The sequence below is a fragment of the Carex rostrata genome, chromosome 11 (genome assembly GCF_964058835.1).
Source record: "Carex rostrata chromosome 11, lpCarRost1.2, whole genome shotgun sequence".
Classification (NCBI taxonomy): domain Eukaryota; kingdom Viridiplantae; phylum Streptophyta; class Magnoliopsida; order Poales; family Cyperaceae; genus Carex; species Carex rostrata.
This window is the reverse complement of record NC_135928.1, coordinates 2,083,863-2,102,906: the sequence shown is the minus strand read 5'-3', so window position 1 is coordinate 2,102,906 and position 19,044 is coordinate 2,083,863. Positions and strand designations below refer to the sequence as shown.

Below are 19,044 nucleotides of genomic sequence, written 5' to 3'. Positions count from 1 at the left end.
ACTTTGGTGAACTTAAGCACAACTAAACTAGTTCTATTCATAATATAATATATATATAAGTATATTAATATAATAATATAATATAAAAAACAAAAAAATATAATATATATAAAATCATAATATAATATAATATAATAATATAATATAATATAATATAATATAATATAATATAATATAATATCATATAATATAATATAATATAATAATATAATATAATATAATATAATAATATAATATAATATAATATAATATAATAATATAATATAAATATAATATTTCAAATTCTGGACGGGTTTACTTATCCCGTCCAGATTTTTTTTTTTTTTTTTTTTTTACAGACTTGGGACGGGATGCTGAAACCCGTCCGGAATTTTTTTGTTTTTTTTGTTTTTTTTTTTTTTTACAGACTCGGGACGGGATGCTTAAACCCGTCCGGGAAATTTTTTTTTTTTTTCTTCCGTGATGTTAGTTAACGGCTAATACGGATTAACCGGGACGGGTCAATTGGACCCGTCCGGTGGGACGGGTTTACAGGACCCGGTCTACTTAGTTTTCGACAAAACTCAACGGTAGTGTTCTTTTTAAATATTTTATTTATTTTATTTCTATTAATAAAAAATTCGGAGGCAAGTGCCGCCTCCTAAGTTTATTTATTTATTTTTTTGACCGGGCTTTTATTATGGGCTTGCCTACCCAGTTTCTAAATCTTTCTACCCAGCCCAAAACTCAAACCTACGCGAAGGAAAAGAAGAAAGAAATTCTGTGCGCCTCTCCTGCGCGAAGGAAAAGAAGAAGGAAATAATCCACTCAGCCGCACGGTGCGCGTCTCTCACGCCTCAGCCGCTCGGCTCCTCAACCGCTCTTTCCTGCGCCTCAGCCGCTCTCTCCTGCGCCTCAATCTGGTTTTCGGTTTTCTTCACTAGAGTACGTAGGAGTTTTCAATTGTGTACTTTGATTTGCTTATTCTTGGTTTGAAAATGAATTTTTGTGTAAATTTAATTGACAGATAGCATCACTGCAAGTCAATCTAGGTATACCCTTGGAAGAGCCAGAATCAATCCATAGGTACAATTCAATTTCTTTATGCTATCTGGAACAAAAGAAACTTTTGTAGTTGCCTATTTTGTACAGTATTGATTCTTCATGGTATACTTCAGCAATGGCCAATTGTTTACACTTACAAAGTTTGAACTGATTACATTGGCCCCTTGTTTTGTGGAACCCCTGACTGATCTAGGTATACCCTTGGAAGAGCCAGAATCAATCCATAGGTACAATTCAATTTCTTTATGCTATCTGGAACAAAAGAAACTTTTGTAGTTGCCTATTTTGTACAGTATTGATTCTTCATGGTATACTTCAGCAATGGCCAATTGTTTACACTTACAAAGTTTGAACTGATTACATTGGCCCCTTGTTTTGTGGAACCCCTGACTGGTGTCATCAAGCTCTTGACTTGATTTTGTAGCATTAATATATTTCTTGTTTTTTGATATGTAAAACAATATTTGTTATAAACTTTTGACTTAACCTTTGATGTTCATTTATGTTAATTTTTTTTTTTACAACTATTTATATAGTTATGCTTGCCTACCCTTGATTGAATTCCTAGCCTCGCCACTGCCTACAGTGAGCTGTATATTGTTCCTAAATTTTGATTTGGGAATTGTCACTTGACAAAATTAGAATTATCTTGGGAACTGTTTCCGACAATGCTGATATATGCAAGGTGTTTGCAAAACCTGTTAGAAACAACTCCTTAAAGTGGTCCAGTTTGGTAGTTTATTGATTTCAATTTGTATTTGGCTCAATAAGATACCAAATACAAAAGTATAATTAAGTCAAATTAACACATTGTTCTCTAATTAATCTCTATGCATATGTAACCAAATTAGATTGCCTAATGTTTGATTTTTTTTTTTGTTCTCTTTCCAAGTGCCACTTGCTGCAACTGCCCGCTTAAGTGGGATTTTTATCATTTTGGCGCAAAATTTCAATAAAAGATGTTTCTAAAATATAATCCAGCCACAAATTGTGCTTATCATGCCCGCTCCAAAATTGTTTGTGCCCCCAAAACCTCCCTCTTTCTTCCCCCGGTTTTGCAAAGCAATAGTAGTTTGACGGCTTCAGAATCTTCTTCGGTGAGAAGAATTGTATGTGTAAATTCGTCGATGCAAGAGAATTTTGAGCCGTAAGCCCAAATTTTTTTTTTTTCCTTTTGATTTAGTGTGAATTATTATTGGAAAAGGGTTATGAACTACATACCTTGTTTTTGGGCTTTATTTCAAAGTTCAAACACTTATCAGGCACACACATTTTTACTGTATTTCGTGTATTTCGTTCGTGCATGTGTCTATAGTAGTGATTTTCATACTTCTATGTGCATGTTTGGTTGAAATTGTTAGATCCATAGTTTTAAAAAAGATGCTGCATGTTTTTTTTTTTGTCGAAGAGCTAATGGTCTTTATTTCATTTGTTTGTCCACCATATGACTAATAGCTTATGGAGTAATTTCACCCCTTTGTATAGTATTAGTGTTGTCATGCACATGCCTAGGTGCCTTTTGAACATTCACCGGTGCCATTGTTCTCTGGGCTTTTCTACTTAAGCATGAATTTATGGTTAAGAAGGTTTCAATTTAAAGTTATGGTTGTATGTTAAGTGTAGGGTCTTGGTGGGGGTTTAGGTTTAATTTGAATCAAGACTTGGGGCTGACAATTGTTCCTGCCAGATTCAGTCTGGCCGATGATTTTTGCCATCTGCACAATATAAAGAAGATATTTTTAATTAAAAATACCACTATTGAATTCTATGTTTAGACAAAAAATGGCGGTGATACACGGGGTGTCAGAGACGACAATTGGGGTACTTGGTGGGGGGCAGTTAGGGTGGATGCTGTGCCAAGCTGGAAGCAAGATGGCGCTCAAAATTGTGACGTTGGACCCCATGGAGAACTGCCCAGCAAGTTCTCTTTCATACCAGCATGTGGTCGGCAACTTTAATGACGGTCAATCTGTGTGTGAGTTTGCAAAAAGGTCAGTTGAAAATCTGTTTTATCTCTAAAGCAGATGTGACCAGTCAGATGTAATTGGGGACGGTAACAATTGTTAGTATATTATGCAATAAAGTTTCTTTATGCTTGTTGCGAAGGTGTGGGGTATTGACAGTCGAGATAGAACATGTGGATGCAATTGCACTGGAGAAACTGGAGCAACAAGGGATTGATTGTCAACCTAAAGCTTCTACCATTCGCATAATTCAAGTAACTTCTTTTATTCATATTTATATACCCATTTATACAAATTCATTGTTTCTCTCTTTTTCTTCTTGTTTTTTTCTGTAGAAAAGAACCAAGGATCAGCATAATACATTTTAGGATAACATTATCCCTTTCTTATATCTTAACCTTTTCTTGGCTAGTTTTGTTTTTAATTGCAAAATTGAGGGTACATTGTGGCTAAGCTGTCTTAATTTGAATGCAAGTTATGTATGCTATTGGGGGTTAATTGAACAAGGGTTGATTGTCTATGGCTGACGGTAGACACAAAGTTCCAATTGGGGGATTAGTTGGGCCAACTCCATAGGTTTATTCCACTTTTAGGATTTGGTACTAAACCGTTCTTGTATTGTACTTTAAGGCCAGTGCTGACAGATTCAACCACCATTGCAATTCTTGAGGTGAATAAAGGATATTGCACTGGTTGGTTTAGTGATATACCAGTCCTTACTTAACTGATATTCAGTACTAATATGTTGCTACAACTTTACAACCTTAAATTATACTGAAATTTAATTTGAATTATTCAATTGAAACTTTTGTTTCAGGACAAGTACTCGCAAAAGGTTCATTTTTCTCAGCATGACATCCCACTTCCTGATTTTGTGGAGGTAACTTTTATAGCTTAAGTAGCCTTTTAAGGAAATTGCTTCATTCATACTCATATCTCCACAAAAAATGTAAGTATCAGTGTATTCTTACATAATCTACAAATTTTCCAAAAGGTCTTCTATAGTACAGATTTGTGTTTTCATTTTTCAAGTTTTTAAAATGATGTTTAATGAACTGAAATTGGTAAGTTTGTAATTTTATAGTGGAACAATCGAAAAACTGTGAACCTTTTTTTTTTGTATTATCAATCTCATTTTGCTTCTTTTTCTGAACAGATCGATAATTTAGTTAGTGTAGAAAGAGCTGGTGAATTATTTGGGTACCCTTTAATGATAAAAAGTAAGAGGCTAGCATATGATGGAAGAGGCAATGCCGTGGTTCATAGAAAGGATGATCTTCCTTCTGTTGTGAATTGTAAATATCTGCACAAGTTATATTGTATGGTACCAGCCAGATAATACCATATATTGTACATCAGATTTGAGGGCAAAATTGGGTACTTTTGAAATTAAATCATTAAAGCCTACAAGTACTTACTGATTCAAAGGAAGCATATTGTGATTTGTCTGATACATGTCATTACTATTATAGCATGATGCTGGTTTTGGGTACTTGCTTCTTTAATGTTGTTATTCATATGCTGAAGTTTTTAAGTAAAAATTGAACTGTGAAATAGCTTTAATTTTAATTGATCATCATGGAGCAAATAAAGAACGTTATTTCAAATGGAAAGAGTGGGTTTCATCAGATAATCTTTGGGGCCAACCATTTATTATGAGATCAAAACCAGTACTGGTGGAGAGTACTTGGACCCATGGTAAAAAAAATGGCCAAACATACCATGGCATACTTGCGTTAAAACCTGCTACCCTAATAAATATTTTCATAATAAGGTTCGTAACCGGTCTTTTTTATTTCTTGTAGTTTTCTAATTTTCTTTTTTTGTCTGCAGCCTTAGGAGGCTTTGAGCACGGTTTATATGTTGAGAAATGGACACCCTTTGTTAAGGTTTCTTGTTGCTCTCTTTTGAGTGATCTTTGTCTTTACAAAACATCCGACTTATTAAATATATTCAATTGTAGCCTATTATATTGTAACAGTATCTCCCTGACTTGTGACTGGATTTGACATTGCTGAAAAGCATGTTAGCATGTTCAACCATTGCTGTTTCTAAATAGTTTGGTAATTGAGGTTATGGTATCAGCTCCTCAGTTTTGCAATATATTTCATTGTACAATCACATCATAATAGTGAGAAAATAAAGCCCAAAGAAAAGTCATTTTGGTGTACCTGGTTATACATATTTAAGTTGTTGTATGTTGGCAAAACTGCATCACATCCAAGACTTATTTCCATACTAAATATTAGTCCAAATTGCACAATGACTAATGCTATGTTTGTTACAATTGTGTAGATTCTACGATTTTATTCTTGAAAGTAGTAGAAATGAATATGATTGATTGTATTTTACCTTTTCTTTGTACGTTCAGGAGCTTTCAGTAATAGTGGCACGGAGCAGAGATGGTTCAACACTATGCTATCCTGTGGTTGAAACTGTTCACAAGTAAGAGTTTAGTAGCAGTACCTGTACCAGATCAGTAACTTTAACTTGCCTGGACTGTTGAGGGATCCTTCCTCTCATGCTTTAAAAATGGTATGAAATGTATGTTGTATGGGCAATATGGGCAAGGTCCATACTGTACCTCTTGTATCTGTTTCCGGCAGGCTACTTCTTGATAACTTTAATTTCAAATATTGAATTCCTTTTTTTTTTTTTCATCTTTTTCTTATCTTGAGTGAAGTGAGACATCAAAACCTGTTCATATCAAGGCGTACAAGATTAAACATCCTACTGGTTTAATCCTTTTAGGGACAATATTTGCCATGTGGTTGAAGCTCCAGCTGACATTCTGGATAAAGCAAAGAAGTTAGCTATTAGCATTGCTCAAAAAGCTGTTGGGTCATTAGAAGGTGCAGGTGTTTTTGCCGTTGAGTTGTTCTTAACACAAGATGGCAAGGTTTGTTTCAAGAAATGTGCATTCTATTTTAAGGATTTCCATACCTATTTTTGGTACCAGAATACTAAGGTTCAACAGATAAAGGGCTACCAGTATCAGGCCTATCATGGTAACCTTATTACTGTTGTTTTTGACCACATTTGCAATGGTAGCTTCAGTATGGTTGATTGTGACCACAGCTTTTTTGCCCTTTAGATTATCCTTTTATTTTAGAACCTTTTTGTGAGGGTAACATAACGCCTAATTCTGTACTTGGGTTTTATCGTGGCAAAATTGTTCCATAATTTTTTAATTATTGGGTTAAGATGTGCAACTCTGTAGCATAAAAAATGATCAAGATGTGCAACTCTTTAACATGAACTTTTTTTTATCTGTGACTTGAATAGGTATTGTTGAATGAGGTAGCACCAAGGCCTCATAACAGTGGGCACCACACGATAGAGTCATGCTATACTTCCCAATACGAGCAGCACTTGCGGGCTATTCTTGGCCTACCTCTGGGGGACCCTTCTCTCAAGACCCCTGCGGCTATTATGTACAACATTCTTGGCGAAGCTGATGTCAGACCTCCTACTCTCTTGCATTATTTGAAACTTAAAATGATGATCATAATTGCATCTTGGTGACAGGTTTATGTGTGCACTGAGAAAATGTCAAAATTCGTATGCATCTTTGCAAGGGAAAGTTGCAATGCATATTTATACAAAAACAGGAAATATCATTATAACCCAACAAAACATATGCAAATATCTTCTGTATCTTACATTCTGAATTTAGTTTCCAAACTACCCCCGTCAGTTTATCCTTCTGTGAATAAGGAAGAGAAGAAAATTTGGGGGCACTTGGAGAAATTGAGAGCAGAATATAAGATCTTGATTATGGTGTAGTTTGTTAGATAACTAACCTAAACTATCAATAACATTGTCCATGTGTAGTGGTTGTACCAGATATCTTTGAACAAATTTATCTGTTCATTTGAGTGCGGAAGCTTATCCCTGTAGATTATAACGTTAAAAAGTGCAGTCTCTATAAAGCCTTTTCTTTTTCTTTCTTCAAGGGGGAAGAGGGGTTTAAGCTAGCCAACGAACTAATAGGAAGGGCATTGAACATTCCTGGTGCCACTGTGCATTGGTACGATAAACCAGGTCAGTAAATATTCAGTATGAACTTTTATTACATGTCAACTATATCTTTGTTTGTTCTTTCATTATCGCAATTGAATCTTCTTTTAAAAAATGAAGAAACTGATTTTTGATTGTTGTCTTTAGAAATGAGGAAACAAAGGAAGATGGGCCATGTAACAATTGTTGGCCCTTCTAAGAGTGTTGTAAAATCACGTCTAAGCTCACTGTTGCAAAAAGATGCAACTGTAGAAAAGCGAACTGGTAAGTGATATATTTATATAACTTGATCTTTTCATTATTCTTGTCTTCTTAGAAAACATTGCATTGCATAGTCAAACCTATATTTATGTCAGTTGCAACTACTATATTCTTTTTACAATTGCTTTTCACAAAGGGCCTCTAAAGTTTTTATGTACCTACAAGTATCTAATTATGATGTACAATTAAAAAAAATCTTTTATAGCTACTCCACGTGTTGCAATAATAATGGGCTCAGATTCTGACCTCCCAGTAATGAAAGATGCTGCAGAGATTCTAACCTCATTTGGGATATCCTTTGAGGTATTGCTATTCATTTGATAATTCTAGAGGTGCTTTCTGTCACAAAGATTAGCATAATTTCTACATCCTGCTTCTGTTGTATATGTGTCCAGTATGTACAAGTATTGGCTTGTCCACTTTTGAATAACCACATTATTCTATACTTTGTTCCTAGAGTTCTTTCGGCACTTGATTCTGTACTGAGGGAAATTGATGCTTTAGTGCAAAAATATGGGTTAAATGACTCTAATCATGACTTGCTGCAATTCAACTGAGCTAAATTTGAGTAAATTGCAAATAACAATTGAATCTTCGCTTAATTGTGCCGATGAGGCATTTATCAATAAAAATGGTGCATAGTCTGCAGCTTAATTAAGTAGTTATTACAAAAACATAGCAAAAATGAAGTCTTCAGCAAGGGGGGAAAAGGGCTGAATTGCAGCTTAATTGGGCAAACAAGGCAAGTTTTGAAATAATATTTGTTTACTGGCAAAGAAGTGTTGTTGAGACTTTATTATGGTACTGTGGGGCTTGTTTGCACAAAAGAGAGTTCATTGCACCTCGATTGGTGTGAATGAAAGCTCTGTTATACGATTTCTCAGAAGTTTCTTGCTGAATACCTATAACAAATTTTATGCTATGCAATTTTCTTATTATTTTGCAGCTAACAATTGTATCAGCACACCGTACACCAGAGAGGATGTACTCTTTTGCAATATCCGCAAAAGAGAGGGGCATTCAGGTTATTATTGCTGGGGCTGGTGGAGCTGCACATTTACCAGGTAAGCTTCTTTGTGTTTAAACTTTAAAGTCAAACAATTTTTTATATTTTTCTTTTTTTGTGCATTCGGTAACATAAGGTACAGCAGAGTGGATTAGATGTTTATTGTATGAGATTGGTGACAGGAATGGTGGCTTCCTTGACTGCTTTACCAGTAATTGGGGTACCTGTCAAAACCTCTTCATTGAGCGGAATGGATTCACTTTTATCCATTGTTCAGGTCTACATTTACATTAGTACTCGAAGCTAGGATTTTTATACCAGCTGGATGGTGTGTATATGGTATTAGCTTTTGTACTGAGTAAACTTTTGGAAAAGAGCTACAAAATTTTTTGATAATTCTGCCGAACAAAAAAGCAGGCCTATTTCCAAAATGAATTTATACAAAACTTAATCTAAAGTACCAATGTGGTTCCTTGCATATCATATTCAATGGCAGTATAACTTGCCAGACTTTGCAATATGTGACCCTTTATCCTAATTTTTACCACCACCTGTAAGACTCCATTTAGTACTAGCATTAATTTGGTGCTGGTCAGGTTCAGGTGAGAAGACTTGTTTTTTTTTTTGTTTCCTTTAGGCTGAGGATGTGATATGCAAGGAGGTTTAGGGACTAAATTGCCATTGGAAACTTTTAAAGGGATGTTTATTTAAATACTCTTTTTCAAAGCCTTCTATTTTCCTAATATTATCTTGAAATAAAATACAATTTGGGTGATTAACCTTGTGGTGATAAAGAACTAATTACGAACTTCTCGGTACGAAACAAGAATGAAGTTTAAAGTTAATATCCCTTCTTTTATCTTTGAAAATTGGAAATAGATGCCAAAAGGGATTCCGGTGGCAACGGTTGCAATTGGAAATGCGGCGAATGCAGGTCTCTTAGCTGCTAGAATGCTGGCATCCACAGATTCTGATCTATGGGACAGGTATGACATTGTTTGTTTTTGCTATTTTTGTATAAAAGGAAGAATCACTTTTTTTGGTTTGTTACTAACATGTTGATACTTTGTCCTAATTTGCTCCCAAACTAATAAACTATTAGGAGTTCAACCTATTTCCTGGATTATAAATGCTACAAAACTGGTGGACAGGTTAATCAATATATACCGGATAGACAAGGGGACCTAATAAGCATTTAAGGTTTATGTTAGCTTTTCATTTAAAAATGAAGAGGTCATGAATTTATGTTTTATCAAGTTTTGTTTGGCATGGGAATCTGCTTAGATTGGTCCCCAGCTGTTTGAGAATATGTATGTATGTGGACCATGTGGTGATCCTGTGGTGGTCCTTGGACTTGCTGTATTTTCTATAGTTTGGTCCCTGCCTTCCTGAACTATCTGAACTGTTGAACCTAACCCCTGTAGACTGTCAATAAATGGTGGGCCTCGGTGGAACAAACCCAGATAGTTTAGGAGCATCATGGGCAAAATAACCTCTAACTAATAATTTGAAAGAATGTATATTTTTCCTTTTTGGATGTTTGACACAAGTTAGATTAAATTATAGGGTAATTTTTATACTTGTTATTTCTGGCAGGGTGACAAAATATCAGCAAGAGCTAAAGGATACTGTTTTGTTGAAGGCCGAAAGGCTTGAGGTAGAAGGTTGGGAGAGATACTTGAACGCTTGACCATCTTTTCGTTTCTACTTGTAAGTTCTCATTAATTGCAACTCAAGTTTGGAATGATTTCATACAAATTTCCTTGCTAAGATAAAATAATAATAGAAAACAGAACCATAAGCAATATTTATTTTCTTCAGTCCTTTAAATAATTAGTAGAGGGGCAGGGGGGGTGGTACAACAGATATTTACTATCTTTTTGGTTATTATTCTAGATTCACAATTTCTATAATGTAGGACCATTAATAACATTTCTTTTACTTTTATTTATCACTGATATGTGAGGAGGTCTTCATTTTTCTGGCTTCAACTTGGAAATTTCATACACTTTGAGTTTTTGTATTGCAAATAATCTTTTACTTTTAATGATGTTTAGGAACTGTCCTCGGTGGGAGCGCAACTATGCTTCCTTGCAGTTTTGTTATAAGTTAATATGTTATTCTAGCACATTCAAAATTTTATGGAGCATAGAAGTTGCTCATTTTTGGTGATTAGTTAGTATGTGCCAGTTGTACTTGTACCCATTACCATCTCTGATGAGGCGAATTGTAATTGTGTATGAACCCTGCAACAGTCACGGGAGTTAGCAATCATGAAAGTAGAAGAAGAGCATACATTCCACGTTGTCTAGTCTCCTGGGATGGTCCCTAGTCTCTTACCCATTTATTTTCTTGCTCCAAATGGCACTTTGTTTGCTCTTGCATCACATAAGGTTCACAACTTGTCAGTTATTTCGTTTGTAAGCTAGGCCCGATGTGACAGCCTCATCTGTTAAATGAATATGTACAAGTAATTAGGTCTAGTATCCAAAGGAGAAATATATTATTAATTGCCCTCGACCATAGAATCTGATAAAACAAAATGTATTCTTGAATAATCAAATACAAAAGAACATAATTTATTGCATCTTTATTTTTTGGATCCTGACGCGTGCATCCCTTGTGAACAACTAACGGATTGTTCAGCCCCATTTATCTACTTTATATGTACAATCATCAAAAGTAGGGCGTACAAAATTGCTCAAATTCTTGACTCGCTCATAATTTGCTCGCTAACTGCTTGCTTTAACTCGTTCATTTACAACTCGAGTCAGTTTCATATCGAGTTGACCGATTCATTTAATAAATAAGTTGAGTTTGAGCATACTCTAACTCGCTCATTAACAATTCGAGTTATTCAAAATTCATGACAATATTCCCATGCCCTTTTAAATAATTCTTGAGATATTGTTTAAATTTTTTATTTTGTTAGTTGTCTGGTTAATTATGTTTGAATTGTTTGTGTTTAGATAAACTCTTACTAAATCATTTTAATTGTTTTTGTTTAGATAAACTCTTACTAGTATGTAACTATAACTAAGAAAATTGACTAGTCAAACGGGTTGTGAGCTAACTCGAGTTAGTAATGAACTGAACTCGAGTTGGCTTTACAGCTCGTTATTGACATTCCAACTCGAGTTGATTTGCTCATTTATTAAATGAGCTGAGCACGAGTTGAAGATAACTCGTTCAAACTCGGCTCATTTATATCCCTAATCAAAAGCAACAAGCAATTTTTTTAATTTTTTTTTATCTCAGATTACCGGTTAAACATGAACTGAGCGTATTTGAACCGACTGTTTAAAGTCCGGATTTGAACTGACTGATAATCATGGAAAGAGTTGTGACCACAAGAACGTGTGCTGTGAAATGCATGGAGATCGAGTGTACTCGCTAATGACCACAAGAACGTGTGCACCACGGTTATTACCAGCAGGTCATGTCTGCATTCGGACAGTCGACGCCGTTATTAGTGCACAAGATGAGATGGGTAACTAAGTTTGGATATAGGTTGGCTCCACTCCTTTATAGTTGTCATTGCCGACTCTTTTGCTAGCTTATGTACTTGCTCTGATCTAGGGAAGGTTCTGACCATCATTTGGCCATCATATCATACCCATGTATCTTTGTTGAACAGTTATAGATACCACATGTTTAATCATGATAGGTTAGGACTATGCACGTGATTTAATATGCTAATGGAGGGGCGGGTGTGTGTGTTAGACTAATTGCATGATTTAATTATTCCAGAAATTAATAGATTTTTTGAGTTGATGAAGAGCACAATTTGTTGACTGCTCCAGCTGAATTTCAAACACCCGCCCACACATGGATTGAGAAATGTAGAAGACAGGTGATTTCATAAATGTACATGGATTCTAATTTCTACCTCTTCTTCTTCTTCAAAGCCTTTATTTCCAAACAAGTTGAGATAGTCTAGAAATGAAATCTAACCGGAATCAGCAACACATGGACTTCCCAGAAGGTTACCCATCCTAATACTACTCCTGTCCAATTCATGAGGGTGTCATTTCCATAAAGAGACTGTTTTTTTACCGCTGGCTCGCCAAGCCTATTATGAACTCTCCATTTTTCGGGTTTGGGACAGGCTGTGTAAAAACTACACAGGCAGAGTTATTCTAATTTCTATCTAATTGTAGCAATCAAGATTTACATGTTAAATATTTTAATATAGATATTCTTTCGTCTAGAATTCAACTTGGGATTTAAAAAGTATTGGGTCGGTAGAATGGGAGGAATAATTTAACAAAAAATGTTTCATTGTTGATTAAATTCATATTCAAATTTCAAATTTCAAACAGTTGATCTGACTCATAAATATGCATAGTTTCCATATAAAAATGTATCTAGAGATCAAATTTTACATTTTTTATAACATTTTTACTATTTTTTTTTATAGAGAAGGGTTAAAATGCACCATTGATTTTATGCCTCAACCATACCTCATGTCTCTATCTCCATTTACAAAGTTCAAACAGTCGATCCGAACCATTCATCTTGTTCTACATATTAAAATGTGCTTAGAGACCAAATTTTATATTTTTTGAAATTTTTTTACTATTTTTTTAGATAGGTACAAAATCACTGCATCTGGACCATCCAAAAACAGTGATTTTGTACCTATCTAAAAAAATTCCAAAAAATATAAAATTTGGTCTCTAAGCACATTTTAATATGTAGAACAAGTTGAACGGTTCGAATCGACTGTTAGGATTTTAAAAACTCGAATATTGAGCCGTAGCACCGTAGCCCTCTATGCAACCCATAGCACCGTAGCCTTACTCATATATATATATAGAGAGAGAGAGATGGGCTATGGTGCATTGCAATGCATAGGCCATGGTGTGCATTGGACCATAAATCACCGATTCAAAGTCCAAATGACCGATCCAAACCTTTCATCTTGTTCTCCATATTAATATAAGCTTGGAGACCAAATTTTATATTTTTTGGAATTTTTTTACTATTTATTAAGCCACTTTGAAAATCGCTGATCCAACGGTGGCTTCTATTTTACTGTTCCAAACAGTCACCGTTGGATCAGCGATTTTCAAAGTGACTTAATAAATAGTAAAAAAATTCCAAAAAATATAAAATTTGGTCTCCAAGCACATATTAATATGGAGAACAAGATGAACGGTTTGGATCGGTCATTTGGTCTTTGAATCGGTGATTTAAGATCCAATGCACACCATGGCCTATGCATTGCAATGCACCATAGCCCATCTCTCTCTCTCTCTCTCTCTATATATATATAGGAACATCAGACAGACGTAATTGTGTGGGATTCTCCTTAATTAAAATTTTAAAATATTATGTTTACACTTTTCTTGCACAAACATTAATCCCAGCATTATTCTTACAACAAATCTAAATACCACAAAATTAACATATTTTCCAGACGCCCATTAGTTAATATATTACTTTTCCTCAAAAAACAAAATGGTTTTCTTTATTTTTCATTGATTGGCTCAGTTGCTCGGTAATTAAATAATGATTTCTGAAGAAAAAACAACGTATATATGAAATGAAAAAGGTAAAGGGATCGAATTTTTCATTGGTAATAAATTATTAGGCATGATCAAATGATTGGCTCAGTTTCAAACTGTAGGAAGTTAAAAAGATCTGGTGATTTTTGATAAAAAAAAAACAATATATACGAATTATCTAAAGTACATCCAACATCCCGAAATTATTATTAATATCATTGTAAAAAAAAAAAACCACAAATTATGGAGAATTCAAAAAATACCAAGGCCACCAAATCAATCTGCGGCCCCATTCTTGGGGGATCGCAGATTGAATTGGAGGCCTCCAAAAACCCAAAAATGCACTATAATATACTTATAATTAGATTTTTGAGGAGCCTCCAATTCAATCTGCACCCCCAAAAAAAAAAATAGAGCCGCAGATTGAATTGAAGGCCCTAATATTTTTCAAAATTTTCAATGTCAGTGGTTTTTATTTTTTCGAAATGGTATTAATAAAATTTTTGTCCAACCTCCAACATCAATGAACAAGGTAAAGAGAATTTTGCACAGTAAAAGTTCACTGATTAGTCTCAAATTGTCAAGTTGCAATATGAAGGATCACATACACGGGATAGTGAATGCATGAGAAATTAATAGGTTTTTCTAATTGAAGTAATAATGCGTGATGTATATATTAAAAAAATGCACACATGAAGGTGGTCCAGGGCACCTTTTATCCACTTGAGCTAATATATATAAGCCCGTTCGAAGGTGTTTTTTTTATTAAATTTTTTTTTTTAATGAAAACAGATCATAACATAAAATACCGACTTCTTCCTCGTGAACCATCACAGGCTATCCATCTTTATAGATTATATAGATAGACATACATGCCAATTTCATTTCAAATGCATGTACTGGTATTTATATATACATATGGGTGCGCCTTTAATATTACTATTCTTATTAATTAGAAGGATAATTATATGTTCCTCACGTGGTAAACAGGTAGTTAGAACTAATTAATAAGAGTTGAATCATATACCTAATATAAATGTTTATGAACTTTGTCTCTAATACATTTTAAAAAAACATTAGATGCCAAAAATCTATAGAAGCCCTTATTTTAAGAAAATAAATATAAGAAAAATGCATGCCTCTATTAAATTTGCATGTAAATTCTTCATAATTAATCAGTTATATTTTTCTCAATAAACTTTTCAACAAATTAAATTGTTAATATTTCCTGGAGAAAGATGTCTCGATTAAAGTTGGACGTTTAATTAATTAAGCAAATTAAGTAATTAACTCGATTAATTTTTGCGTGAATAAAGTGCATTCGAATTATGAATTTGTAAAGCAATTAACTAATAAATGCATTTCATTTTCAGTGTGAACAGATCCAATGCATCAAAATTAATTATGGCATGATCAGCTCATAACTTTTCTTCGCCTTTTAGGAAAAAGGTACTGAGATGTCATGATCCTATGTTCCAATCATTTTCTCCTATTTCATAGCCGCAATATCACAAATTGCAATTCTTCATATTGCAAAAATGAACAAGGAAACTTATTGATCATATCATGATATATCAACTGCATATTAATAAGTATATATTAATCATGGAGCATATATAAAAATTATTCAATAAAATGAACTTCATAGATATAATTATATATATAGTTTAATTATGATTTCCAGGAACTCTTTTGATGATCTCCTGTATATATCCCTTTTAGGTTAACTTTAACATGATTTATTTAAACTGCATAAATCACTAATAACCAAGCTTCTAAATAGCGTTTATAGCAGTGTAGCGGGGAGACCAAAAAAAAAAGCTTTAGCGAATAGCGGAGCTATAGCGAAAGCTATTATAAATAGCGTTTTTTTATTTCAAAAATTATATTTTATATTTCTACTAATAGTAAAAAGAGTGATGCTTCTATGGACATAAGGGCCTATTTGTAAAATGAATATATTTTTATTTTCAAAGTTCAAACAGCCGATCCGAACCGTTCATCTTGTTCTCCATATTAATATATCTTTGGAGACCAAATTTTACATTTTTCTGAATTTATTTACTATTTATTAAGATGGGTATAAAAAATATCAAATTCAGACCATTGAATTTTGTACCCATCTTAATAAATAGTAAAAAAAAATCAGAAAAATGTAAAATTTGGTCTCCAAGCACATATTAATATGGAGAACAAGATGAACGGTTCGGATCGACTGTTTGAACTTTAAAAATAAAAATATGTTCATTTTACAAATAGGTCCTTATGTCCATAGAAGGCTTTGCCTAGTAAAAATGTCTCATCAAGAAAAAAAATATCAAATTAATTAAGAAGTTCTAATATTATTCATATTAAACCAATACAAAGTTCAAATTGTCATTCAAAATATCCCTAATTCAAAAACTATCGATATATTTTATATTCAAAATATACCACTACCATATATTAATGCATGATACAAAATTTAATTGATATAGCGGTATAGCCCGCACATGTTCCATTGTATTGATATAGCTTAATAAAGTAAAAAAAAAAACAATCTAGATATTAAGGCCCATTAAAATTGCAAAATCATGTTTTCAGAAAAAAAAAATTGCAAAATCATAACCCATGTAGCATAGCGGACCACTATTGCCGCTATTGCCGCTACGCGCTATAGCGGTCGTAGCTTGATTAGAGCAGTTTTAGCCCGTAACTTAGCTTTCTGGGTCCAAAACCGCTATAGCTAGCTATTTAGAGGCTTGCTAATAACTGAAGCAAATTTATTTTAATTATGTCGCTTCTGATATGACATTTTTGGTGAAAAACAACGGCAAGTCCTATCAAAACTCGGGCCTCAGGTACCTTTTGGGACTTGTATCGGTCACATCCATCATAAGTGGAAAGTAATTGACAATGCTTGACAGATTATCCCGAAAATTTTTCATAAACCATAATTAAAAATAGAATATTTAGGGAACCAATAAGATTACTTTTTTTTTTTTCAAAAACCATAAGAACCGTGGGAACCCCACGGTCTGTCATTTTTTTTTCTAGACCGTGTGGTTCTCACGGTCTTGCAAAAATTTTGTTTTGTTTTGTTTTTTTTTTTGATTTCTCCACGCTTGCACAAAAATTGCCACAGAAAATCCGAAATTGAATTCAAGACCGTGTGCATCCAACGGTCTTAGCAAATTGCATTCTCAAGACCGTGTGCATCCCACGGTCTGGCCTTCAATTCTCAAGACCGTGTGCTTCCCACGGTCCGGCCTTCAATTTGTGTTTTCCCCACCCGAGACAGAGAGCTTTCTCCCCCACGCCACTTCTCCATTTTTTTTCTTCCCTCTTCTTTCTTCCTCCTTTCCATCAGCTATTTTTTTTTTGTACTCTCATAATTAGAGTAATTTTTATTTTAATCACACAAGTTTATATATTTTTGAGAGAGGAACAAAAAGAGCTTCAGATCTACAAATTTCGTTAGGTATGTGTTTAATTCTTTTATTTTTGATAAATAATCCGCAATTATGAATAAATAAGTAGAATAGATTGTTTATGTAGTATAAATGGTTTATGTAGTAATTGTATTATAAATAAATGGTTTAAGTATAATTTTAGTGTAGATGCATGTAGTTTTTTTTAGTGTAGATGAATGTAGTAATTTTTGGATTATTTATTTGTGGTTTATGTAGTAATTATGGTATAAATAAATTGTTTATGTAGTAATTTATTTGCATGTAGGTTTTTTTAGTATGCATGTAGTAATTGTTGGGTGATTTATTTATTTGCATGTTTTATGTAGATGCATGGTTTATGTGCATGTAATTTTTTTAGTGTAGATGCATGTAGTTTTTTTTAGTGTAGATGAATGTAGTAATTTTTGGATTATTTATTTGTGGTTTATGTAGTAATTTATTTGCATGTAGGTTTTTTTAGTATGCATGTAGTAATTGTTGGATGATTTATTTATTTGTATGTTTTATGTGCATGTAATTTTTTTAGTGTAGATGAATGTAGTAATTTTTGGATTATTTATTTGTGGTTTATGTAGTAATTATAGTATAAATAAATTGTTTATGTAGTAATTTATTTGCATGTAGGTTTTTTTTAGTATGCATGTAGTAATTGTTGGGTGATTTATTTATTTGCATGTACTAATTGTTAAATGATTTATTTATTTCCATAGTTAATGTACATGCATGATTTATTTGCATGTAGTATAAATAAATGGTTTATTTTTATTTTGTTTTTTAAGTAGTATAAGTGGTTTTAGTATAAATAATGTAAAGTAATAGAATGAATGTGAATATTTGATTGGGTTTGCATGTTATGCATGTCAATATTGAATGTTAAATTTTTTTTTGTATGTATTTATTTATATTGCAGTGAAAAATGCAAAGAAGTGAAAAATCTTTATTACAGTTGCCTCATGCACAACATCAATCACATGCGGCATCTGTAAAGGTGTTTGTTCAATATCGGTTTGGATTTAAATTTACTTATTAAATTCTTGAATTGAAATTTAATTTTTCGTTAAACTTTTTTTGCATTAAAATTATTGTTCCAGCCTGATCATGCACTGCGTCCTGGAGCTTTGCAAATGCACATTGACTACCATGAAACTATGAAAGAAGGTTTGAAGAATTTAGGTTTGTATCAGATGGTCGAAGTCCACCACTGCCAGGTTGATAGAGAGTTGATCACTGCTCTCGTGGAGAGATGGAGGCCCGAGACAAATAGTTTTCATCTTCCGGTAGGAGAGTGCACAGTGCACAGTGACAAATAGTTCTCTATACGAAAATGTTACAGATAAGTACAGTTTTAATGATTAATGGGCAAAGGTCAGAACAGCTACAAATTTTTTCAGTGTTTACCACGTCTGAATATTCTACTCCAACGGCTACCAGATGGACGGCTACCGGATGCCTCTGCTTGGCTACCAGATGGACGGCTACCGGATGCCTCTGCTTGGCTACCAGATGGATGACTACCGGATACGCTTCTTCGTGGACCATGTGTAGCAGTTGCCTCTGCATACATAGAGGATGCCTCTGGACGTGGACCAGATACGCTTTTTCGTCTTCCACCAGTTGCTCCTAAGAAATAATAACAAAAAAATGTTTACATGAATCAAATAATTAAAATATTCACTTATTCACTATGTAAATTCCAACCTGAAGTTCTTGTTCTATTTGATCCCCTGGACGATGTACTGCACTGCGAGGCCTAATTCGAGCTTCCATATCATCCATAGAATTTAGAA

General features: G+C 33.7%; 2 protein-coding genes across 4 annotated transcripts in view; both read left to right on the top strand.

Annotated features, from left to right (window-relative positions):
• The window catches only part of LOC144562170 (uncharacterized), an 88,066-nt gene that overhangs the window by 63,563 nt on the left and 5,459 nt on the right, over positions 1 to 19,044 (top strand). The gene's annotated exons all lie outside the window — the stretch shown is intronic.
• LOC144562165 (phosphoribosylaminoimidazole carboxylase, putative / AIR carboxylase) lies at positions 764 to 10,707 on the top strand. 2 transcript variants are annotated; one of them, XM_078311333.1, is made up of 19 exons: positions 764 to 924; positions 1,007 to 1,065; positions 1,937 to 2,191; positions 2,820 to 3,035; positions 3,151 to 3,262; positions 3,826 to 3,888; positions 4,165 to 4,303; positions 4,842 to 4,897; positions 5,380 to 5,453; positions 5,760 to 5,907; positions 6,294 to 6,467; positions 6,965 to 7,052; positions 7,176 to 7,292; positions 7,495 to 7,592; positions 8,236 to 8,353; positions 8,478 to 8,572; positions 9,175 to 9,281; positions 9,892 to 10,005; positions 10,353 to 10,707. In XM_078311333.1, the coding sequence occupies exons 3-18, from the start codon at positions 2,004 to 2,006 to the stop codon at positions 9,983 to 9,985; spliced, it is 1,887 nt and encodes a 628-aa protein (XP_078167459.1). In that variant the 5' UTR covers positions 764 to 924; positions 1,007 to 1,065; positions 1,937 to 2,003; the 3' UTR covers positions 9,986 to 10,005; positions 10,353 to 10,707. The 2 variants fall into 2 exon arrangements, with proteins under 2 accessions (XP_078167459.1, XP_078167460.1); XM_078311334.1 differs by lacking the exons at positions 764 to 924; positions 1,007 to 1,065 and adding an exon at positions 1,249 to 1,271.